The 27,132-nt window shown below is 44.5% G+C and overlaps 1 protein-coding gene across 1 annotated transcript in view; it reads left to right on the top strand.

Moving 5' to 3' along the window:
- The window catches only part of EFR3A (EFR3 homolog A), a 1,274,477-nt gene that overhangs the window by 1,133,941 nt on the left and 113,404 nt on the right, over positions 1 to 27,132 (top strand). Inside the window, exon 20 of the mRNA XM_078686747.1 lies at positions 18,892 to 18,980. Coding sequence (XP_078542873.1) covers positions 18,892 to 18,980 — 89 coding nt within the window. The remainder of the gene's footprint in view (positions 1 to 18,891; positions 18,981 to 27,132) is intronic.

Here is a 27,132-nt window from a genome sequence, read left to right as displayed (position 1 = left end):
TTAGGTCTACTAATTTCAGCCTTTGGGTTGGATCATAAGGCTTTCTTCAGGACCAGAAAAAGTGTGTGACCAAAAACGGGGTCACAGTGGTGATAATATCAGCACACACCCTAAAGTGTGCTGTGAGTGTAGTGGATTGTTTACTCACAAGTCCTCTGTATGGAGTACTTTGACTCAGAGTTAGTTATGCCTCATGGATCCGATCATGATCTGCTACCACCCCTGCTGACTGTTAGTCAAGGGTGAAAAGGTCGGTATGACCTAGGCAGCCGATCGGGTCCCGCTGGTTTGCAAATATGCTAACCATGTCCCAGTGCATGTACTCTGACCTCTGAGAGATGTCGTAATTGGCTGTACTGCTGATTAGCACACCTACGTTAGAATCTGGTTTAAAGTGTATCCAGGGTAGTAAGTTAGATGTGCCACCACTAAAGTGACAAAGTAAAACATAACTGCAAGGCAGCCTCTATTAACCAGGCTGTCCAGGTTTTAACTGAAAATTCGACCTGTCAAAATAACCCCTTTTGATAGGCCTAAATCCTCCTTTCAAATATTATCACGTCACCCTTAAGTAGGCAATGAATATGCCAATAAGGCACGGTGCATGATATTTAAACGTAGGATATGTAACAGTATAATGTTAAACTTATCCTTATAGTGAAAATGCCTAAACAGTTATTTTCACTATGCCATGGCTGCCTGTTCCATAGGAAAGCATTGGGATACTTTAATTATGATATCTGCACTTAGGAACCAGATAACGAGTTAATTTCCGGACGTTTTAAGATATTTATTGCAAATCCAATTCATTGGTAAAGTCGGATTTGTAAATAATATTTCACAAAAGGTAGTTACAATTTTACCTTTAGCCTGCCTAAAACCTCTAGAAGCCTATTTACCTGAACTTCTGTCACCCAGAGACTGATTACCTTCTTGATTAGGCAAAGGGCTTGCGTGTTGGTAGGTGTTTTGTTCCCCTCAAAGCACTGAACCTAAGCACCTTCGACGGCCAAGCAGTTTCACTCCCCAGCGCCTTGAGACATTTATGGGTGAGTAGTCGTGCTCTACAAGCCACCTGATTGATTGGTTGATTGAAAGGATAACCATCTGGGCACTGCCTAGAAGCTTAATTATCTTCAAGTGGGACTGCCGTGTCACACGCAGATGTAGCCAGCTCCTGGGCCTGCCCTCTCTTCTGTCCTTCTAGCCAGCCAGCCCCCAATCCCAGTGAGAGAGAAGCTGCCCCCAGAACCAGTTTTGAGTAACCACAGAGGGGGATTTGCTCATTTTTCTGGCCACACATCTAGGATGGAAACAGGAGCTCTGCTCTATTTGCAGGAGGGTACACAGGACCTGCTGCAAAACAGGGTGGGGTTCCCCCTTCGAATCTTTTCCCTATTGGTCACGGACGGGCCAGGAGTCACCCACAATCTAATGCAAGGCATAAATGTGGCTCCTCAGGACACCCTCTTCAAGGCACTGCTGCAAATGTGTAAAACAGAAGCAGCACTGAATCTGCTTTCTCACACACAGACTGTTCCGCCAAATGTCAACATCTTTACCTGGACTTCGTCCTATGGCTATCCAACCTCGTAGAACCCAGCCTGCTGTCTTGCCTCACTGAGAGTTTTTGACTGACATTTCAGAGGTTAAGTCAGGAGGTAAAACTTCTGATCATGCAAACCTGATCTCTATATCCGACTCGCGCTCCATTGCAGTTGACCTTAGCTCGCCCATAGGTACCGGGCAAGGGCAATCATATGACTGTGGTGGGTACATACCACTTTTTGGCACTATTTTTATTTGAAGTTTTAGAAGTTCTTATCTCCGGTTAACCTTATTGGATTTCTGTTGTTTTTATGTCATTTTGTTCAGTAAAATACTCAATTTTTTATAAATTCGATTGAGATTTTTATTATGTTGTGTTTTTGGCTTTTTAACTTGGGTACTTCTGAATGCCTTGCACATTTTTTTAAGTTAAGCATGTCTTCTCTGTGTCATAACTACTAAGGGTTGAGCTTGGGCTTAAATTACTGAAATCTTTACTGGACTTAACAAGAATAGTGACATTATTACCTGTGGTAGGCTACCATCCACCCTAATTATTAATGCACTTTCAAACACCACACAAACTAATATTACTCATTGCTGGGATTGCTGAGCCCCCACCATTTCCAAACTGGAGCCTGGTTCCTGTGTTAGGTCCCTGGGTTTTACCGTAGTGTATACATGCTCTGATAACATGTTTTAAGCCTGCTATAGAGCTGCAAATAGCAGAACAAGAATTTTACTAACCAGGAGTCAGCTTGATGCGTCTTTGATCATCATGTGTCATGGTTAAATTAATGCATATTAGTAGCAGATGCAGTGACGGCTGGTAAAATGTGAAAGTTTGAGGCATAAACTCTTGTTTGGAATTAGACGGAACATCTACCTAATGAGACTCCAATATAAAAAATGCCTTGATCACTCTATTTTCCTTCATTTCAACTCTGTACATGCTTTTTTACTGGAACAATACACATTGTCTATGTACCCTCCGGTTCTTGTATTGTGCTGGCAGTCATTGCCATTATAATTGCTATGTACTGAGTCAGTAATGGAAAGGGGTATGCTTATATCGTTGTATAGTACATCTCAATTAAAATGGCACAATTTGAAAAAGCATATCATACGATGAGGCACTATTTATTGCACACTACCTTAACTTTCCATCACAGACCTTGAGACTGGCCCATTCCAGCAACTGGTGAAATGTTATATCTTTAAATACAAGCCCCTTAAAGCTAATGAGTTTTGCAATTGCTGGAATTTTCTCGCCTTGAGTTCTGAGAAGGAAAGCTGAGGCGGGATGCCAGGGCCAGCTGTAGCATTGGTGGCACCCAATGCAACAATGTTACTTGGCAATTCCTCCTGCACGTTTTTTTAATGTTAGTAGTGCAAAGATTGGCAAGTGGGCACTTACATTTACTGAAATGCCATACATGAAATATTCCAGTATTATCATGGTAAGAAAAGCAAATGCAAATAGAAAAATCAAGTAAAGCACTATCAGATAGTGGAGTGACTATGGGCTGTAGGGATGTGTGAGTTGTCATTTTATTACTAGTTGAAAGTGCATCATCTGTAAGAGACCTCATTCCACAAAGAAATGGGCAACTATTGAACCCAGCGGGTATGAAAGTGTGCAATCCATCACGGTCAGGACTTGCAGCACAAAACTGTTACATGGGCATTAAAAACTGTGAACATCTCTCTGTTATTAGACTGCAAAATGTCACCTGATGCAGTCGTACTATGACAGTATCAATTTCCGAACACTTCTCTGCCAACATACCTCATCCCTTAAGGAGCACTGCCATTTAATAGAGTTCTAGACCCGCAACCTGCTCTCCAAATGCACCTCACCTTGCCCTACAGAAACTCATTTTATTTCAGCACAGTGTCCTACACACACACCTGCCGATGCACGTCATTCCTGTCCAGCTCCCGTACTCACACAATGTGTACATAGAGAACCTCTTATACACCCACTCACACTGCCACACAACCCCTCACATACACATTCACAGACCCATACCAGTATTACATACAGCCAATCAATCACTCATTCATGCAGCCATTCACACAGCCACTCATACAGCCACTCACATTCTCACTAACTCACCCATACTTCGATTAATGCACCCACTCACTGGTGAGGCCTGAGTGAATTGCTGGCTGCATGTCCTCAGAACTTCCAGAGCACAGCTGAACTCTTGACAGTGTACAGCCCTGTACATCATCTGCTCAACAAGCGCAAACGTTAAGTGCATGACTATAAGTTTTCATATATCTGATTTCACTGCAATTAAAACCTACAAGTCACCCCTAAGGCAAGCCTTTCAGTCCTGAAGGCAGGGTGCTCGGTTCTAAGTGTGGGGGGTGCCCCTGCATGAGCAGGGCACCCCAATATCCTTCGCAGTCCATTCTCCCGGGTTGTAAGTTCATCAGCCATTACAACATATAGAGTGGCATTTCGTCATTACACGTTGACCATCTCTAAACTGGCTGTAACGAACCCTGTCATGTTTGGTATCAAACATATCCGATAGAGACTTCTAGCTGCAGATTCCTTACCTTTGAATTTTCCAGGTGTCAGGCTCGATCCGGAAACTTTTGCTGAGCAATACCCCTTGCATGGGATGTCGGGTGGCTCCATTCGGTTCCGCGTGATCGCGTCGCAGTGCCTATAAAGGCTTCACCCAGCCACACGGACTTCAGTTCTTTTCGATCTGCGCCAGTTAAGCACAGATCCGGGAAGAGCTACCCCTCTGCTGCTTTTTGGCAGGCTTTTTCTTGACTTTTGTCAAGAGTTTGGATTTTTTCCTGCTTTGTGTTCGAGGTATATCTTCAAGGGAGACAGGTTTGAAGCCATGCAGGACTTGTGCCCACATGATGTCGGTTAAGATCCACATCGCGTATGTCTTTGGTGTATCGAGCGCGATCACGATACGAAGTCGTGCTCATACTGTCTGACTACGGCTCCAAAGACCTTGAGGGAGCTTGCAACTCAGCAGTCGACACCGTCCAGCGAGACTCCGAGGAGGTCACGGTTCTGATCGAAGAAGAGGAGGTCGCAGGACCGCTGGTGTTCTCTATAAACATGCCGAAGTAACACCCGACTCCTTCTCAGACGCTCACTTTCATCAGAGCTCTTCTGGACGCAGTGCAGTTTTGGGCTTATCCCCCGAACAGCAAGTCCAGAATATTCAGAATTTGATTCTGATATTTCAGCCTTTATCCTGGATTTTGGTGAAACTGACTCTGAGGCTGTTGAGCCTCATGGCCTCCTGCATCCTGTTGGTAAGACACGCCAGGTGGCAAATGCGGGCTCTGCAGTGGGATTTGAAGTTCCAATGGGCACAGCATCGGGGAAATCTCACCAACGTGGTTCTGATCCTGGAAGGAACTGCAAAAGATCTGCAGTGGTGGTTAACGAACCATAATTGGGTCAACAGCAGACCTCTCTCTCTTCCCCAACCAGATCTCGCAGTTGTGACAAATATGTCCCTTCTGGGATGGGGCGGCCACCTGGGAGAGGTGGAGATCAGGGGACAGTGGTCTCCGGTGGAGACGGGGCTCCACATACATTTTTTGAGCTCCTAGTGATTCGATTGACATTGAAACCATTTCTTCCCTTTGTCGTGGTAAAATTGGTGCAGGTGTTCACAGACAGCACCTCCGCCATGTGTTACTGCAACAAATAGTGCAGGGTGGGGTCGGCGACCCTTCATCAATAGGCTCTTCGTCTCTGGACATGGCTGGAACTGCAGGACATAACCCTGCTGGTTCAACACCTGGCAGGTTGTCTGAAAGCCAGGGTGGACGAAGTCAGCCCTTGATACCTAGCTTATCACGAGTGGCGTCTCCAGTTGGAAGTGGTGCGAGGTCTCTTTCAGCAGTGGAGAGAACCCTGGTTAGATTTATTCACCTCATAAGAGAACGCGCAGTGTCAGCGATACTGCATGCTGGAGTTTCGAAGGTGGCTGTCGCTCTACGACGTTTTTCGTCGTGATTAAGATCAGGCCTGTTGTACGTCTTATTCCCCATAACACTCCTGCCCAGGGTTCTGAAGAAGATCAGGAGTGACCGGGCCCAAGTCATTCTTGTGGCTCTGGACTGGGCAAGGAGAGTCCAGTATCCAGAGCTTCTGAGAATAAGTATCGATCCTCTGATCAGGCTGCCCCTTCGGGAGGATCTTCTGGCGCAGCAGCAGGTGAGTGTTCTTCACCCGAAACCGTCAACTCGGCGCTTCCATAGGTGGAGATTGAGTGGTGACAATTGATAGATTTTGACCTTCCTCCCGAAGTCTGTAATGTTATTCTGGCGGCCAGGCGGCCCTCCACTAAGAATGTATATGCCTGAAGTTGGCAGAAATTTGTATTATACTGAACAGAAAGGTCTATTCACCCTCTTTATACTTCTCTTTCTACTGTAGTATTATTCATTATAACCCTTGTCCAGAAGGGCTCTGCCTTGGTAACTCTCAAGGGTTACCTTTCTGACATGTCTGCTTTTTTACGGCTGCCAGACCAGCTCTCTCTCTTCAAGTCTCCTATTGTAAATAGATTTCTAAAAGGGCTGGCTCACTTATTTCCATCCACGCCCTTTGTTATGCCGCAGTGGGACTGTAATTTTGTACTTACTGATGTGATGTGTTCTCCCGTTGAGCCTGTGCACAAATGTCCCCTCCTGCTGTTGACCATCAAAACAGCCTTCTTAGTGGTGATTACATTTGCTCCGAGGGTGAGTGAGTTGCAGGCTTTATCTTGCTCGCCTTCCTATCTTATGTCCTTTCCGGACAAGGTGTTGCTTCGCTCCAGGGCATCCTTTTTGCCAAAAGTTGTGACCCCATTCCATCTGGGCCAGCCCATCACTTTGCTCCCCCACAGTCCTCTAAGGAAGAGGAGCGTCTCCACCGGCTGGACCCAACAAGAGCATTGCTCTTCTGCTTTGACCGAATAAAGAGTTCCAGGTGGATGACCAACTCTTTGTGGTGTACGTGGGAGGGAAGAAGCAATGGGCAGTGCAGAAAAGGACTGTCATGCCTGTCGGTCCGTGCTCCAGGTCATTCCCAGACTACAAGAATGGCCACCGTAGAAGGAGGCGCGCATGTGCAGAAGCCCATGATGAGGCTAAAGTGCAGCCGCTCCCGAGCTCAGGCGCTTCGCGTCTTTCTCGCAGGAGGTTCACTTACCTTCCGGTGCGTTTCCTACGTCTCCTGCAAGCGTTGGATCTTCTTTCTGCATTCAGCTCGTCCCGGCGTCTCTGCTGTCTCTCTCCCCACTGGCTTCAGTCTTAAGCACCTCCCTCGCTGGCGTTCTCCTCCTGACATGGTTTTTGGCATCGCGTTCATTGTCCCTTCTTCACCGACGTCCTCTTCAAGCTCCTGATTCATTCCTGGTGTTTCCTCAGTGCACTGTACATCGGGTTATCCCTCCTGCACGAACTTGATACCTGCAAAGAAGAAAAGACAAAAAGTAAGCTACAGACTGTACACTGGTAACAGCGCTCTGCGCTGCCTGACTTTGTTTATTTTTTTGTTTATTATAAATTACTTATCGGATCCTGTGCTGTCGTCTCTGGATGTCGCACCTTCAGCAAGCCAAACATGTTTTTCCATTTACTATAAAAGAAGAAAAGTCTACCTGAGTAAAGGTTAACAATTATTTGAAACAGAACAAAACATTTTATTTTGGGAATTTTCACAAGAATAGAAGTCTGGCACATAGGTAGGTGTATTAGCATAGTATGTTAAAATTTTCAAATCCATGTTAGTTATTTAATTTCCTTCTAAGTAATCTTTATCTTTTCCTTTAGGCTGGAGTTGCACATTTAGAACCAGTTAGTGGCACATATTGAAGAAGGAAAAATAAGGTAGGAATTAGCGTATTTAAGAGCAACACACCTAACATACTCTCTTCACCATACTTACCAGTTTGTTCCCTTTTGTTCTTATTTACAGCTTTATCTTGTCCCTGCCTGGTTCTATTTTGCCTGGTTCTGCTTCACCTGAGACCCGACGACAGACGTTTACCTTTCCTTGTTTTGTTCCCTTCTTCCCTGGGTCACCATTGTCACTTTGACCTAGTTGGGCACAATAGGTGATTATGGGAAGTTGAGGATTTATTCATCATGTCCATGACGTTCCTGCGGAAACATCTGGAACCCTGATAAGGACCATCTCTCACTGGGTCGTTCTCTGCATCAAGATCTTTTATGCTTTGGCGAACAAGCAACCCCCTGCGGGACTAAGAGCACATTACGCCAGGGGAAAGGCTACGACAATGGCCTTGGCACGGGAAGTCCCAGTCCAAGACATCTGTCAGGCAGTAACATGGGCTTCTTTGCACACGTTCGCAAAACATTACTGCCTTAATGATCAGATGCGCAGGGACAGACATTTTGCCCGTCAAGTGCTGCAAAACTTCTTAGTTTAGGATGTGAGTCCACAACCCACTGCCGCGATGGTATGGCTCGGGTATCTGATTCAAAAGTAAGGAATCTGCAGCTAGAAGTCTCTATCAGATGAACAAGTTACTTACCTTTGGTAACGCATTATCTGGTAGAGACCCTATCTAGCTGCAGATTCCTTAGAACCCTACCTGTGCCTCATCATTTTGTATATATATTGTAGAACTAGGGTTGTTTCCCCCTTTCAGGGCCCTATCTTTGCTCACGACTACATCGGTTACTTCGTGGCTCTGTGCTTCTGGCGTGGAAAAGACAATAAGTACTGATGTCTGCACGCCTGGGCGGCGTCTATATAGACACTGCAACGTCATAACAGACGCTGATAATGCCGATGACATCACGTACAGCCGATTAGAGCCACCTGACATAGTGCATAAGGAGTATTGCTCCTCAAACGTTTCTGGATCCAGCCTGATGCCTGGGAAATTCAAAGGTAAGGAATCTGCAGCTAGATAGTCTCTGCCAGATAATGCATTACCGAAGGTGAGTAACTTGTTCATTAGAATCATACCCCCACACCGTAAACAGTGTGGGAGGTAGGGTTCCATGCACTGTAAAGCTCCTCCGGGAGGCCCTTAGTGCTCCTGGTACCAGTCTTCTAAAACCGGACAGCAAGCTAGGACTGCTGCTGACCAGAGACATTTTTCTGCTCTCCTGCTGCTGAGCCAAGCTCGAGCAGGGGATGGCAAAGCAATAGATATTCTGTTACAGGGAAGTGCGACCACCTCCCACACAGGGTTTAGTGTATTGGGGCAGTGTGGGGGCGCATGCCAGTGCCACTGAAGACTGCCTGAAGGCCACATTTCGTGCCCTCCTTGCATACTCCAGTTCAAATCAGATTGTTGAGCCTTTGGCTCCTGCTCTGGTGCGAAACTGGACAAAGGTCATGGGAGTATCCTCCCCACTGTCCAGCTTCTTCTCTGGGAGGGACCCCTGGATCATCCCAACCCTTTCCTGTATGTCCGTTTTGAAAGTGAAAAAAGGTTAGAACAGAAGGTGAAGAAAAATTCCTGAGAATTACAGAGTGGTGAAAGAATCCTGCTCGGTGAGTAAAACAGCACACGTAACTGTTTAGTGACAAGGTGTTTATTCTTTAACAGAAAACTTCTCGTTCTTATGTCACCGTGATATGTTAGCGAATACGCTGTTAATAGTATTTTTAGATCGCGACTTTATTTCCATCCCACACTTTTATACGCATTTTAGACTCACCTAACACTAGTCCTGCTTTATTTACCTCAGTGCACTTGTGACTCATTTTGTGAAGAGTTTTAAAACTCACCTGGCACAATTTATTTATTTTTCTTATGTTTATTGGACACTTACCTCGAGAAGAATAGAAACCGAGCACCCACTGTGCATGTTATTTATCTGGACACCACTCACGTGGCATTTTTGAGAGCATTTCTTCTTTCATTTAATATACCGGTAACTATATAGTCTCAGCTGCAAGCTATATTTATGCTTTACGTTTCAAGGTAGTATTCAGCTTCTAAAATGAATGTACGCCATTACATTCCCAGGAAAAATCCCCTGATGAAGGTCTCAGCCTGAAATGCTTGTGGCGCGTTGACCGAAGAAGGTTCTGAAGTCAATAATGTAAAGCAGTAATGTGATTTAAACATTACTATCATTGAATAAATGACGACTAAAAAAGAATGTATTATTAAATGAAAATTTTAATCCGTTGAATTAACTGTTTACATTTATTGAAATTTGAGAGAGTGCAGACTAGGGATGTTTTTTGCGGTTTAGGTAAAACGCCACTGATTTTGAGTATTGAACGTCATATTCCCAGGAGACAATACCAATCAGCACCAAAACACGGATAACTTTATTTAAAGCATTGAATATACAAGGAAGTGCGAATGTCTTAATTTATTCCTTGTTTGTGTTAGTGAGTGCCCTAAATTAAATACCTATTTTTATAAATACACTTTGGGTTCTTTTTCACTTAACCTATACAAATAATATTAAGATCTGGTGAAACGAGCTGTTTTACACTCCTTTTAGACTAAGCCTGAATGCTGCTCTCCACAGCTACCACAGCTTTCTCAGGTTGTGTAAAACCACTCAAATCACCAAAAGGGTTGTCTGGATTAGTGCAGGGTGCTACACTTACATAAGTGAGCACCATATACGAAGCCAGCCTCCTACAATGATGCTTCAGTAAGTCCATTGGTACCTGCACCTGGTTATTTACCCCATCAGTTTTGTTAAGAGAACTATCACTGTTCATTCTCGCCATAACTTTAATGCTTTTTGGCAGGGAGGGGAGTGGGTGGGTCTAGCCGGTAAGGGGTTCAGGGGGGGTTGGATGGGGAGGGGGGAGTTAAGTTGCAGTTCAGTTCTGGTGACGTTCATAAAAATGAAAAGGAACATTAAAAAGGAGGACACCTCCACTGTCACGACCTGTGGACTAATTCCTGACTTGTGTTACTATCAAACAGTGCTCCACCTCGGCTGAGGCGGAAGTGATTGATGTTGATTATTGTATTTTGTCTGCTGGTATGGAGGAACACCTAATGAGTAAGTTTAAAAAAAAAAACTTTAATGCTGTTTTTCAATCTTAGGTTCAAAATTAACTAACCAAAGTGTTCTTTGACTCCCCGAAAATAGCTAGCTTATTGAAGACACTATGGACCATAAAGATATTGTCTGAATTAGACCAGCAGACAATGGACTGATTCTTTGAGAATGATGCTGTTTAACTGGGCTGCTCGAGCGTTTTCTGGGACTGCAAGAATCTTTATTGCTGTAGTTCATATTTTCAGGCTCCAATGTTGCTTCTAGTAGATCCTCCTAGGATTGCATTGAGGTCAGCTCCAGGACTGTCCATCATGACTCTCAATCCAGTGCTGGTGGTGACAGGCCTATGCTTCCAATTCTTTAGTGAGTTTCCCCTTACTCCAGTATTGGAACTTTCATAGATTCACATGCTTGAATCCTTCCCCGCTGTCATGATGGAAGTCCCAGGTACCTTTAACATAGTACTAACATTATAAGTATAGACTAGAAAAAGGCCTAGGCCTCTTAGTTTAGCAACCTTTCATAGTCATTATTAAAAAAGAGACAAAAATTGTGTCTTAACCAATCAGCGTGCATCACCCTTCGAATATGCCTGAGAGAAGCCCAGTACCTCAGATATTCTACTGCACGTTGGGCTAGGGAATGTACTCTGAGCTCTGCTCAGCTTTTCACATCTACAGCTTCTGACAGAAATTATATATTTATGATATATACTTTTGGACAGATATATATTTCCATCCTTTATATTGGTTTATTTGCCACCAGGTTTGACTAAGCTATCTCAGAGATGGCTAAAAAGGCTCTCTGCAGGGAGTGTGCTACTTGCATGAAGAAGAGATTATATATAGAAGACGATCACAATGAATGCATTTACTGATTGTCCCAATCCAACTAAGCGTCGGACTCCAAAATAAGTCGCACTTTTTCTAATAAGACTCTCGGGGACCGTGAAGGGTGTCTTCCCATTTGGCTCCAAAAAAGTGAAAACCATGTCTGATCCTGTGTCGGACTCAAGGTGAGCAATCTACTTCTTCAAAAATTTCCCTCAAAAGGAAGAGGGATCCCTCACCCTCAACAAAAAATCCTTGTAGTAAATGCGCCAAAAAGTCCTCTCATGACTCTGCTTCAAAGCGCAAAAAAGAGTCTTTCAAAAAGAACATCCGTCAAAGTCTAAAACTGTAGACTGTATCTGAGTTTGCAACACCACCTCCAGAGCTCAAAATGACATTCAAAAAACCTTCAGACAGATCGTCGACGGGCTCTCTGCTGAGCATAAAAGATTTTTCAGCACTGCCGACAACAAAAGGCTACACTTATGGGACTTCAACTGCATTCTCTCCTGCTCCCTCTCTCTATCGACAACATCATTATCGTCGTCAAGTCAGACCCAGATTTCCTCGACCATTCCACTGTCATCGTGATCAAAGCCAGTGGATTCTTTGCCATTGAAGAAGCACTCATCTCCCTCTAAGTCTATGTCGTCTACGAAATAGTTGTCGATTAAACTGCTGTCCACGGGCAATCCACACTTGCCATGCGCATAATTGGCGACAGAGAATGAAGACTCTGTGGTCGACGAAGATGGCGACATCGATGAAGATGACAATCGCCAGAGGTAAAGACGTTGTTGTCAAGTCCACTTCTATTGACAACTACATAACCATCGACGGAAGCCCATCAGTCGAGGAAAAGTCTGTCGCCGCCTAAATTACTGTCGACAGCCAAATCTCCATTGTCGACGAGCTGTTCTCCGACAAAGAAAACTGATGCACCTGCAGAAAAACAAGACAAACAATAGAAACCATTGGGATTGCCCAGAACTTACTTGCCGCAGTATATTCATGCCTCTTCTGCCCACTCATCTCCTAGAAGCAGAAGATCATGAACAAGAAGGTCTTCTTGGGAATGCCTATAGTCCGTCTGACTTTCTCGTTAAATGTCAACATGATGATGATGAAGATGAAATGGAATACTATGGCCAGACTTATTATGCCCAGCCTGACATCAGCTTGACATTGCCATCACCTGTATCCATGGATCTCCAGTTCATGTTAGAGGATTACCGCCGAAGCTTCTCACCTTCAGTGCCTGCTGCCAAACTTCCATCTTCACCAGTAGGATCACAAGAGCAAACAACTACTCCAACGGTTTCAGTCCCGAATACTCCACTGTCAATTCCACTCCGAGATAACATCTCTTCAGACGAAGAGAGAGAAGAAGGGGAGCTTTGTGACACTGTCACAACATGGGACAATTATATGGCGTCTCTTCCTGCATCACCAACACCTCCTCTGGTAGATTCTCCTTCAGATGATATAGGAAGATTCCATAATCTGTTGGAATGTGCAGCAAATTGATGTGCTTTACCAATGCCTTCTAAACAGTCTGTTTTGTATATGATTTTAAGAAACCGTTAATATGTCAGGGCCATACCTATAATAGACCACATCTGGGAAGGATGCATTATGATAATGAAAACCCCAGCTTCATTACCAGCGATACTTCCATGCCTTGACAAAAATACAAAACTACAGCTGATGCACAAGTGTGTCTCGCGGGGCAGACTCCGTGTCATGCAAAGTGCCTAATGCTGCTCGAAAAATTCTTTGCCACCTCTTTCTGTTCCTCTGGACAAAGATGGCAGACGCCATTGGCAAGCGTTTTCTGCCCCTGTCAGCGCTAACAGTGAGAGCAGCAAATTCTCTGGCGATCTTTGGGCGGTATGACCGCCAGATGTGGTCGGACATTACCCCTATATCAATCAGCTTCCTGAGGCTGCTAAAGAGGAGGCTAAAAGATCTTACATGACGGAAAAGGAGCATCTAGCGAGATTATAGATTCGACCATGGATGTTGCCATCACAAGGTTCAGAAATGTGGCAGGTGCAGCAGTTCACAGACAAGGGTGGCTCAAAGCCACCTAATTCCATCCGTAAGTTCAAAATAAGATCTTGGACCTACCTTATGACCGAGAGGCCCTCTTTGGAAAACATGTAGTGGAAACCCTCAAAACCATCAAGGTGGACACCAATGCTACCAAGTGTTTGGGGACTTGACAATTCCGGAAAACTCCCTTTTGGGGATCCAGAGGAAGAGGACAACCTTCCTATACAGAGGGGTATCAACAGTACAGTTACCATTCCTATTCTTTGAATACCCAGTCTTACAGTTCCAGCAAAGACAACCGCCTCAATCATCTTATGTCAGATCGAACAGAGGATAAACTCCACGTGCTGGCAAGGATACCAACCACCACCAATTATATTTTATAAGCACCAGCACCACCTCATTCTCTTACTCCTCCTACCCTCTACCTTTTGGAGCGAACATTTCCAGCTACTTCCATCAATGGCGAAGTATTACCACAAGCGGTTCTACACCTGGTAAAATTCGGACACACTCCTACACCACCATCTACAATCCCTACGCCTGGTACAATTGGGACACACTCCTACACCACCATCTACAATCCCACCCCAACCCTCCCACCGGAGGCATCTCAAGGCACTTCAGCAAGAGGTCAAAGTCATGCTTCACAAAGGAGCAATCGAAAAGGTCCTTGTCTCCCAGAGGGGCAAAGGTTTCTACTCCCGTTTCTTCCTGATCAGAAAGAAGTTAAGGCAGTGGCGACCAAACTTGAAAAAGCAATCGTTTCAGATGGTCTCATTGCAGAAAGTTCTAAAGATCCTCATCCAGCACAATTGTATGACCACCCTGGACCTCAAAGATGCCTTTTTCCACATTCCTATTCACCCAAAGCACAAGAAATATCTAAGGTTTATGGTTGCCCGGCGGCACTACAAAGTGCCTTCCAACAGTCGCAGCGTTTCTCAGACAATACCAGCGTCAAGCCTTTCCATATATGGACTACTGGCTGATCAATGCACCTTCCAAGGCAGCAGCGAGAGCCTCCACAAATGCCTGTACAGCTCTCTTCCGACGACTGGGTCTTACTCTCAACCCACAAAAATCCAAACAAAACCCATCGCAAACAATTGCCTTCTAGGAGCCAAGTTGGACACTATATGCTCAAGGGTGTATCCCACAGAAGAACGACAATAACGGTTTGTCATGCTAACAAGTACCATCCAAAGAAAAAAGGCTCTTTCGGTCCAACTGTACAAGTCAATCTTTGCGGCCAGGCTCTTCGGTTGAACGGAGCAGCATAACTCCCCACCTCCCCATCAGTGCCTTGAGACCCTCACGGGTGAGTAGCGTGCTTACAATTCCCTGATTGATTGATTGTTTGGGGAGATGTCATCAGGTATACCGCTCATCTCATTCTGTCGTCTCAAAATGTCGACCCTTTCAGGAGGAACTAGACAAGTAGTGGATACAGTCCACCGGCTCCTTCGACAACATTGTCAAAGTTACTCCACAGATGCTAAAAGCCCTAAAGTGGTGGACAGACCAGAAGCATTTGTCAGTTGGGCTATCCCTATAACATTTAACAGCCCATTTAGTAATCACTACGGATGTGTCCCTGGAAGGATGGAGAGCTCACCTCCAGGATCTCCAAGTAAGTGGCAGGTGGAACCAAACTCTAAGTCAGGCCCACATAAATTTACTGGAACTGAAGGCAGTACATCTGGTTTTGTAGGCTTTTCTTCCAAGAATACAACATTCAACAGTGCTCCTCCATACAGACAATATGACGATGATGCATTAGATCAACAAGAAGCTCATACGCTTTCCAGAGAAACGCAAAAGATATGTGAATGGGCTATAGCACACCAAATCTGCCTCCAAACGGAGTATGTTCTGGGACAACAAAACACTATGGTGGACACACTCAGCAGTCTCACAACATCATGCCACGAGTGGGAACTGCACCACCAGAGCCTAGACAAGATCTTCCTTCGCTGCAGCAGACTGTACTTGGATCTCTTCGCAACCCTCCAGAACCACAAATAACGGTTTCATGCAAGTTGGCATCCCCAACCAGGGGCATGGGGGAGTGCCTTTTCAATTCCATGGTTCTGTACCTTTCTCTACGCTTTTTCACCAATTCCTCTCCTCCCAAGGGTCCAAAGGAAGATAAAGGCAGAACCCTGCAAACTGATTCTCATTGCTCCAGCCTGGCCACGTATAAACTGTTACGCAGAATTACTTCTCCTATCCCAGGATCAACACATCCGGCTTCCGCTTCTTCCAAATCTTCTGAAAATGAACCAAGGACAAATTCTACACCCGGATCCCAGACACCTCCACTTGTTGGAATTGTTCCGGAGTTCCATAAGTTTCGACAGTTGAACATACCAAGGGAGTGCAGAGAATGCTAGCCAGGGCATGCGCTGACAGTACTAACAAAACTTACCGCCACAAGTGGAAAAGGTTTTGCATCTGGTGCCAACAAGCTGATATACATCTGGAGTCCTCCACTCTGGAGTACGTTCTACCATATCTTGCATTCAGCGCAGTCAGGTTCAGTGAATAAATCCATGAAAGTTAATTTGGCAGCTATTTCCCGTTTTAGAAGATCTCTTTCTTCTCCACCGTTATGGTCTTCTAGAATAATCATAGTTCCTCAAAGGATTGTTCCGTACTTTTCCTCCGGTAAAGCCTCCACCTTCATTGTGGAAGTTAAACACTGTTCTTTCAAAGTTAATGAAATATCCCTTTGAACCAATACATAAAGCGGACATCAAATTCCTGTCAAGGAAACTGGCTGTAGTCCCCACTTTAAATTCAGCTAGAAGAGTCCGCAAAATTTAGGCTTTCATTATACAGGAACCATTTCTGCAGTTCAGGACTGATAGTTTTTCTCTGCACAAATCCAAAATTCATACTCAAAGTCCCTTCCAACTTTAATGTTAATGAGCCGGTAGTACTTAAAACTTTCTTTCCAAATCCTTCAACAGCAGCAAAAAAGTCTCTTCACTCGTTGGATGCCAGACAATGGCTAAATATTTTACTGCAAAAAACGCAGGTTTTTCGCAAAATTTCTTACAGCGCTCCAATGAAAGGTTTCCTGCTGTCCAAGCTGAGTATTTCTAGATGGATTTCAAATGCCATCTAATTTTGCCATCAGAAGGCAGGCAGACCCTTGTCTTCATGAGTCCGATCTCATTCCACAAGAGCTATATCTACTTCTACAGCTTTATTTGCGGGAGTGTAGCTTCCTGAAATTTGCCATGCAGCAACATGGTAGAACAGATACATATTTACTCGATATTACTGCTTGGATTCAGCCATTCTCAACGATGCAGCGGTTGGCCAAGCAGTACTCTCTCTTCTTTTTCAATAAGGTGAGCCATCCCTGTCTAGACTCCTACCATTCGTACTGTATGACATTTACAGAGTTATCTATGGGTTCCTATTTTATGCACAGATTGATATATAGACTAAGTATTATTGCTGTTCTTATTATTATTATTGACTTGTAATTATTGATTGCTTGGTGTTATGATTCATTTATATCGATTATCTGCGCATGAGTTGCTGTTATATGTTTTGAGAATTCGGTGCTAATGTAAATGTGCTACTAAACTGCTAGCTATTCTGATTCAAGCATTTGAATCTATGCAAGTTCCAACACTGGAGTAAGAAATTAGTTACTTACCTCTGTCTGTAGATCTCCAGTATCGGAAGCTTTCATAGATTCACATGCAATTCAACCTCCTCCGCTGGGGATCCTTACCTTTCCCATCTCAGTATACTTATATTAACATTAGTGTTCAAAGATCTAAGGTACTGGGCTTCTCTCAGGAATGTTCTATAGGGTGATTCATGCATGTTTGGTTAAGATATGACTTTGGTCTCTTTTTTAATAATGACTATGATAGGTTGCTAAACTAAGACCCCCAGGCCTTTTTCTACTCTATACCTATCACGGTGCTACTATGTTAAAGGTACCAGGGACTCCCATCATGATGACAGAAAGGATTCAAGCATGTGAATCTATGGAAGCTTCCCATACTGGAGAACTACAGTTACAGGTAATTTCTTCTATCTACAGGCGCCCTAAATCAGATATTGTACTGACTCATTAAGAGTTGGGGAAAGTTGAGACTCGCGCGAGGGATCCCTCTGCATTACACCCCTGCATGATACGTCAGGATTATGTCTCTTCATATCAGCTTGCTTGAGCTAAAAGTGGTCTTTCTGATCTTAACTGTTTTCCCTTCAATCCTCCCAAAGGGGCCATGGTTCACAAGGACAAGAATATGCCAGCTGACTATTGAAGTGTGAGAGTGGGCCATCGGCCAGGCCATGTTCCTGCTGGTGCTTACATCAACCTGGTTCAACAGTTGAAGAACAGACAGTCTTAGCATGCAACGTCATTTTCATCATGTGTGAAAAAATGCACAAAATGTTTTCACATACAAGGCCTGGGGCTGCCCAGCCACTGACACCATGGTAACCTACCAGATCTCCTGATTGACCTGTGTTGTAGGCTTGGTATTGATCTTTACAGGGACATCAGTATGTGCCTTTCCGGTGGCCCCTCTTATTCTTTGAAAAGTTCAAAAGATCACTTTGATTCTCGTGGCCTCATTGTAGCAGCTTCAAGCCTGGTTCCCAAACATCCTGCTCCTTCTGGCTCCTGTACACGATGAGCTCCTGTTTATGGAAGGAGGGAGGGCCCTACTCTACTTCCTATCATCCCTGAAGCCTCTGGCTCCTGATAAACTGACCTTTACCCCCCTTGGTCTCTACTCTGAGACGTTGGATATTGTAGTGGCTGCCAGGAAATCTTCCTCTCGCACAAAGGCCAGTGACTGATGCTCTGCTATAGGGCGTTGATGAGGGACACAATGCTGCTCAATGGGCGGATAATGTCATGTATTTCTCCTGTCAACTGTCAGATTGAGTTCTGCCAAATACCTTTAAGAATTGCCCTGCGGTCATCTGTACCTATAGAAAGAACATGAACCTGGTGAAGTGGACTGCTGTTTCTTTTGATTAGTACTGTATCAAACCTCCAGTGTGCACTATGCAGCATTGTGTGTGGGACAGCTAAGGAAGAAAAGACCCTGTTTCTGTAAGTGTTTTGCCCATAATTCTGATATAGCCTGTTTTACATAAAGCATAAGGCATATTTTTTCCAAACAAGGCAAAGGAGAAGCATTAAGGATTATTTGGAGATGCATTCATCATTGATCTACAGTCAGGCCATAGAAGCGGTATTCACTCGAGGTGGCATGCCTTGTGTAATAGAAGCCCACTTCTCTTGTGTGAAGCAGGGCCTGCTTGACAAAGGTTGCCAACACTTTTGCGATTCTTCAACGCGCTATTGACAGCATGCATGATTCTGTGAGCTTTATCTCAATTTGTGCTTACATTTTAATAGACGTATACAATTCTGTCACATCCTCCTTAATACTGTTAGTTATTTGTTTAATAGATGAAGATAAACTTTCAAGAAGGAAGAGCATCGTCGACACAATATCTATTCAAGTGGATATGTTGACCGGGAGCAACACAGAGGATAAGGTAAACTCTAATTAGATAAGTTTTTTCAGGTGTATGTAGAATATCAAGCATTATTAAAAAAATGAAGACATACCATACTTTGCCTTGTAGTTGCTTGAATTCCATCATTAACAGCGTAATCCCTAAGTTTATGATCAATCGAAATATGAATTTAGAAAATGGCAAAGTGTTAAATTGGAAAAGCATCACTTGTAGGACAATTGCCAGTGTTTGTGAATAGTGCTCCAACATCTGTTCTTTGATAAATTGTTAAAACAGAAAACTCTTAATGAATATTTATTATGAACCCATGACAGTGATGCCGGGTTGGCTTCAATATGTTTTTCTGTTACTTTTAAAGGGATTTGACATTTAGGAATTGTGAATGTTGACAATTAATGTCTGTCATTAAGTACTTTAAACGTTAGTGATACAGCATCTGTCATTTATATAGAGAGAGCTTTAGACCTTAAAAGTAGTATCTTTAATAAGTATTTACTGAAGAAAATAGAAGTGTTCTTTCTTGTATTGAAACTTAAATAAATAATCTGTCAAGTTCCAGTTGTTGAAAATGGAAGCATTGTACCTCGAGATTGATTCCCAATAGGATAATTGGGTTCTAAATATTTAGCATTTGAGACCACTAGCACCTTTGAGAAAGAATTTTCTGTCTCCTGGTTGGATTTTACATGGTTACACTGTTGAGTTGCTTCTGTGTCTATTGGCCAATAATTTATGGATCTTGAATTTCTGATGGCTAAGATTAACTGCATATTCCTCACCGTGTGACTACTCCAGGTGCAATACTAGATCTGGAGAATTTTCTTCAGCAATTCCCTTGCATGTTGGTAGGTGGTGTTGTGAAGCTGCACACCGGATCCATCCCCCCCGCACGTGGCGTCGAGCCCCTACATAGTTGGCACTTCTGGGTTTGATGTCATTTTCTCTCTTTCCAAACCTCCTGAAGCAGATCCGAAGTGCACTACCTGAATCTGTCTAGTCTGACCGCTCAAATATTTGAAGTTTTTCAAGTGTGTAAAGGACATGTCTACCCTCATGACGACAGGGTCAACCCTTGTAAGGACTGCCTTAAACAAATGTCAGTGACTGTTTCTGATGTTTGAGCTACTCACAGAACCCTGCGTCGCACAACTAATGCGCTCAGATCAATTCGAAGGCCATCAGGACCATGAGGCCAGGCTCTATGTCGTGGAACATTGCCAAAAGGCTTGAAAGGCCCAGTCTCACTCAAAGTTCAGGACGTGGATGTGTTCTTGTTCCCAGGGTCCGTCCCACAAATATGCTCCTCTTCCAGGTTGAAGTCATTCGGTAAGTCAAAGAAGAAGAAACACATGAAGTCAAAGCATGCCTCCCCCTGTTTTGGCCACTCCCACTCCTCCCACTAGAAGGAGTCGCAAGGCCCTCAGAGTACCTCCAAGTTGCAGTCTTAGTCTCTGACATCAGAACCCATCCAAGTTTTGATCCAGATTGAACCCAAGTACATGGGTCCATTACGATGTTGTAGGTGGTTCAGGCCTTCAAAGAGGCCATGCTGTGGATCTTTGGTACCCTACAAGGTCCCTCTGGAGCACCTATGGATCCGGGGGAGCCTCCACTCAATCCACTGCTGGCGGATCTGTCCCCAATGCGAACTGTCTCTTTCGATCCTTCCCCTGGGCCAGCCCCAACTCCGTGGCAAATGCCTATCCCAGCGCCCCATACGATGCTATGACTGATGCTGTGGCCCCCAGTGTAGACTCCAGCAGTAATGCCACAGACACCAGAGTTGGAGCAAATAGTCCTTTCTGATTCAGAAGTGAATCCTCCATGATCTCGACTGAGGTCGCACCCCCCTCGGCCATTATCTCTTTAGGTTTCAGAGATGCGTCCCCAAACAAGATGATGACACCTCCCAAATATACAGCGATGACAATCTCACTGGTCCACACTTTCCTACGTCTTCCCTCCTTCTATATAGTCATATGGAGAACAGCAGAGATTTTAGACCTACAACTACCTACTGTGGAGGTCAATACAAACATCTTAACAGAAGTCATGCAGCTAAGGCAAACCTCCTAGGAACCCCTCCTACCTTTTAATGCGACTTTAACAGACACATTGTTGGGAACCTGGGCAGAGCAATGGACTTCCCAATCAGTCAAATAGGCAAGAGGCAGTGGCCTGTCCCGGGAGTCCCACGCCTCACCCAGCAGGCTCAACCTAATGTTTTTCCAACAGCCCTGCCAGACAGAAAGTTGAACTCCATTGAGGCGTTTGCGAGACACATGTTCTCCTTAGCCAGCCTCAGTCTAAGGTCAGTTGATTACTACTGCCTCCTGGGACAATATTCGCATGCGTTGTGGAGCATAGTAGCTGTCATCTTACCAGCCGTCCAGGAATACCTTTGTTCCAACCTTCAACAGATAATACATGGTGGTCAAGAGGCAGCGAAGTGCGTAATCTGCTCGGTCCTGGACACCACCGAATGCTTATATAGGGCAGTCAGTACCAGCGTGGTGCTTCAGGGCACTCTTTGATGTGCACTCCTTGATTTTCCAGTGAAGTCCAACAGTCTCTTCGGAGATTACGCATACTCAGCCTTAAAGTGCTTTAAGGAGAGCAAAGTAGCAGTATGGTCCCTTGGACTGACACCGCCTATGTGGCAGTTCCCTCAACAAGTTGTCCCTTTTTGAGATTTTGAAAGAGATTTCTAACTGAGACCATGCCAGACTATGCCTACCCACAGCAGGCCTCCTAGGCTTTTCAAGCCAGAGAAAAGGGATCCGGACCCCAACGTCCAGGCCACCAGGGGCAATGAACTCCCCTACCCTACAGACACTGTGAAACAACTTCAAGTTGCCCTCTGCAGCATGCAGTCACCCGGTAAAAAGTCAGTTCACATTACATCACATTACATCACATCAATGAGATGGGTGCTCTAAAGTGTTCTAAATGGATATGTTCTCCCCCGTCTCTCCACTTTTCAAACATGCCTTCTACACCACCACTCCTTCTGGAGGGCCACTGATCCATTACTTGATGGTTGTTTATTCTCCCTTGGGCAAGGCAGTCATGGAGAGGATGCCAGTATCAGAAGTTTGGATTGGTTGTTACTTAAATGACTTCCTGGGGCCAAAGGAGGACAGGGGCCTCTGCCCTATCGTCGTTCCTCGCCCTCTCAACGTCTTCCTCTGGAAGGACAAGATCAAAATACTCATCCTGGGCCAAGTTCTGTCTGCCCTGGATCCAGGAGAATGGATGGTGGCATTGGATCTACAGGGCACCTATTTTAACTCCCAGTCCTGCAGTCCCACAAACGCTGTCTGCGGTTCTAGGTAAACCACAAGCACTTTAATTTCTCAGTGCTTCTCTTCGGCTTTACCAGTGAGCCTCGGTGTTCACAAAAGTGATGGGGGTACTCACTGCCCATATTGGAGGATAGGAATACCAGTCTTCCCATACCTTGACGACTGCTTGCTTAAGGCGGGCTCATCTAAGAAAGTCATGGCCCACCTCCAGATGACAGCCACCGTGTTGAAATCACTGGGATTTTTCATCATCATGCTCAAGTCACCTTTGCAGAGGCTCTCCTTCTGTGGAGCCATCTTGGACACTGTTCTCCTCAGCATTCCCTCAAGGACATTATGACTATGATCCCAAGGTTTCATCCTTTGACTTGGCCTCTGAGAGAGAGATTCTGAGGCTTTTTGTCTTCTTGACCTCCTGCATCCAGCTAGTGGATTACTCCAGATGGCACATGAAGGAGCTGCAGTGAGTCTGAAGTCTCAGTGGGATCAGCACTTTTGGATTCCATCCAGGTGTCTCAGAAGACTGCAAGAGATCTGTAGTGGTGTCTGCTTGCTGCTATTGGACCAGCCACAGACCCCTCTGCGTACCCCACCCTGAGCTAATGGTCGTGACTGCTGCATCTTTGTTAATTTGGGAGGTCATCTGGGAGAAATGAAGATAAGAAGACACTGATCTCATACTCAAACCTGCCTCCATCTCTTGGCGTTGCAAGTGAATCCCTTGCCACTGAAAGTCTTCCTCCCATTCAACAAGGAGGAATGGATGCCGGTTCTCATGGACAATAACAGCACAATGCGGTCACATTTTAATAATGCTAGAACATTTCAGTTTATTCCGATTGTTCACAACGTGTCTTCTTACTATTTTTGTGATATCCTGTGCAGTTATTTTTGATGTGCTCAGAAATAGGTTCGCCCTGTTGTAATAAATGCTTTTAGTTAAAAGTGCCTATTATTCTTAATGCAATGTGTGTGATATTGTGAATAACTAAATAGGTTTGTTTCTGTTACCGCATTGCTCCTGATTCTGTTACAGGGTAAAGCCACAACTAATCCAGTTATCTATCAGGTGGTGTTCTGCCGGGCGACAATAATCTATCTTTCACATTCAGCACTGGTGCATTGAACTGAGGTCACCAGTGGGTGGGAACGCGAACCTTGTAGAACTACCTTGTAGTTTACGCGACAGTTCTCGTCACAGAGTGCACATCCACACAATGTATTCTGTGTTGTTGTGTGTGCTCACTTGTATATTGTGGTAAATTGCTGTACACTTGAAAATTACCACCAAGACTTGTAATACCCAGAGTGTTATAAAGCTGCTACCTTTGTTTATGATCAAGATAGGGGCTATCTACGACTGTCTAAGCTGGACACCGCTGCTATAAAAAACTATATTGCTCTGATCTTAAGTATGCAGTATACCCCACTCACCCTGTTTAAGGCCTTGTATTTTTAGATCGAGGGCAAGGTTGAGGGGGCAATACCTGTCCTAACCTTACGTCTTGGCTTAATAATCTGAATCTACAGCGATATGGGAAGCTGGGGGGCATGTACTGATTTCAAGTCTATTTCAGTTGACAACCCCTGGCACATCTCAGCTTGTGCTTCGAATTTCAGATATATTGTCAGTGTGTGAAACCAAAAGGACAGGTAACCATACGATTCCCTTGTCAAAGTCCTCCAGAATGAAGAAAGCCAGTCGGCCTTGAAACATATCCCTATAACCTATGCTGTTTATAGAGGGGCACTTAAACAAGCACTGATAATAGAACAAGGCCTGCTTTGTCGAGCAGTGTTGACTGCTAAAACAAAGGCATTTACACTGGAAGTACCTGGTTTTAGTTCTTGGGGCATAGCAGCAGCTGGGAAGCAGAAAACTGTTCAGTAGCCTAGACACTGTAACAACCATCTTTTCTGTTCATACCAGCAGTAACTAGTTGCGTATGTACTGTGAGCTAACAAACATTTGCAGCAAGAGATTCTTCGTGAACGTCCAGCCACACATTCCTTAACACACCAGCAGGTGGGACAGACATGCCTTCAAAAATGAGACCACTAATTGGCACATCAAAAGGGGAATGCGGTGTTATGCATGCTTTACAGAGAATGAATAATCAGAATTGTAGAGCATATTTTCATACATGTTGTAGCTTGTACATATATCATTTGGTAGGCATAACAATAAAAGTTTATTGTAGAGATTAGTAAATACCATTGAAATTCATCCGATTCCGAATGCGAGACAATTAAGTTGACATACAACACTTTGAAAGGTAGTAGATTCAGCCGATCGTTTGCTATAGTTTGTGTGTTTATATAAGCGTGTGCTTGAAAGTCAGTATAGGTGGATACATGGATGCATGCTTGTGTGTGTATTTGTGCATATATGCATGTACATATGTCAACTGGTGTTTTCGTCATGTGATGGAGATACAGACAACAACTGGATTAGTGATAGGGCTGTCAAATTTGCACTAATGTAACAGAAACCTAAAGTGCTTTAGAGGAAAAACTGGCAGGGAACCAGCAAACATTCTATACCATGTGTCAGAAGGTGTAGAAGCAGCCAGGTGTTGTCGAACAGTGAAGGGCAAAAGCAGCACAACCAAATTTTGCAACATCCTGTTCAGGAACAAGCGGTGTTGAGGCGCACCAAAGCTGCACTGGGACTTTCTTGTCCAGTGCAGTAAATGATGGAATGCGGCGGGCGTGAGTGCAGCTGGTCACCAAGTGATACAACAGGAACAAGAGTTGTTGTGTGCCTGGTGCTCACATCTCTACCTTTTTAGACTCACAAGCATATCTCTCATTGGGGCAATCAGTCTCTACAGAAGCAAGTGGAAATATGGATGCTCAGGAGGATGAGAGTTAAAATGTGGTCACTTTGATCCTGCAGACCACTCCAAGGTGTTCAACATGCTGTCTATCTTTCAGATTATCATTCTGGGTAGCATACTGATCACCTCTTGAAACATGTATGGGCATGTGAGGAGTAGCACCATTTTCAGAAGAGCTACATGTCACATTATGGCTAGTGAAAGATGTGTCCAGAATAGGCAGGATTGCTCTATTCCCTGAAGGATTTTACCGATATTTAATTCTACATTGTCTTCAAGTGATTGTGTGATCTATAAACCTAGGTATTTAGTTTGCTTCATCATCCCAGGTCAGGAGACATTTCATCGGACTGCGGGGTCATGATGCCCATTGGAAATAGTCACGGTTTGGTCCAGTTACCTCGCAGTTCAGATAACTTTTGTAGTCATCCAAAGTGTCAAGTATGCGTGTGGCCACCTTTTCAGGCTCTTCATATAGACAAGCATGTCATCTGTGTATAATGACACTACGTGTGTTGTATCTCCCTCTCTGATTGCTCCTACCCTCATTCCTGTTTTCTCACCCTGGCCAACATTTCCATAATCCAAGCAAACAAGAGGGGGTGACCGAAGGAACCTCTGCTTAGTGCCTTAATTCGATTTCCACTACTCTCAGATCACAGCCCCCATCTTTACTCTCACCACAGATTATCTGTACAGTATTTTGATACATCGCATTATCTACGGACTAAAGTTCATAGTCTCCAGAAAGTTGTGCATCACGTGCACAAGCTAGCGCAGACTAGGGTTCGTTCTCCACAGGATGAGGCTTGGTTGATATGCATGCTTCAGTGGAGAGATTCATTTCAGTATTCTTTGAGCTATTACTTTACTGTTTTGACATTTGTATTATTCTTAATAACGGACGGTAGGAACCCCACATTTTTAGGACAGTCTTGGGAACCTGACCTTTTTTTTTTTTTTAAACATTTTATTAAGTGGTATATCTGTTATCATGACATCATTTATACAGGCTGGTTACAGTTGCAGTTAAGTAAGTGATTTGCAATATAGGTACATAATCAAACATGAATAGTTAGACAGCGCATCAATACTTAAGACAGTAGACATATTAGATGAATCTCGTTGAGGCAGACACGCTCCCGAGAACAGTGCCGGGCTACCCCTCACTGTCTTCATCTTCCGAACTATCGAGATCGCCTTCTGGCAACATTTCACATAAGTCCCCTCCAAAGGTGTTCCAAGGAGCCCAGATTTTGTTCCACTTGCGTGGACTACCCCTGGTGTCGTAGACTGTGCGCTCCGTGACCATGACTAGATCCATATTCCTACACCACAACGCTAATGTAGGGGGGTCAGCCACGCCCCACTTCTGTGCTATGTCTCTTTTTGCTACCATGAGGCCTAGTGTAGCCCATGTTTGTCCATAGCGAGTGAGATCTGTAGGGTCCCGCACGTTCAGAAGACATTTCCGCAGCTCGGCCAGAAGGGAGATTTCTAGTGTCTGCGATATGGTGCGCAGTACCTGATGCCAATAGTCTACTATAACTGGGCAGTCACACAGGGTATGAAATAGTGTACCTTCCTCACCACATCCCCTGAGGCAGAATGGGTGCACTGCGCGATGTATTTTGTGTAAGGTGGTTCTGGTATAGTATACACGATGGACTATTTTTAATTGCACCAGCCGTAATTTGGCTGATATGCCCACCTCCCTAGGGGATGCCAGGGCCGCCAACCAATCTGTTTCGTCCATGTCTCCTACTTCCTCCACCCACTGGTTTTGGAGTTTTAGGGTAGGGTCAGGCATATTGTTGAGAATCTTTCGATATGTGAGGGATGTTGCTAGTTTCTGCATGAAGTCTGTGAGTAGACGGTCCTCTAATGGTGAGGCCTCTGGGACGTCAGTGTCAGCGGGGATTGCTGCCAGTATGGCATGTCTGATTTGGACATATCTATAAGTTTCAGTGTTTCCTAAGTCATATTGCTGTTGGAGTCGTGCAAAAGGAATCACCGTCCCTCTCT

Source organism: Lissotriton helveticus, chromosome 4_1 (assembly GCF_964261635.1).
Source record: "Lissotriton helveticus chromosome 4_1, aLisHel1.1, whole genome shotgun sequence".
NCBI lineage: Eukaryota > Metazoa > Chordata > Amphibia > Caudata > Salamandridae > Lissotriton > Lissotriton helveticus.
Note: the sequence above shows the minus strand (reverse complement) of the source record. Positions and strands in the feature narration are given on the sequence as shown.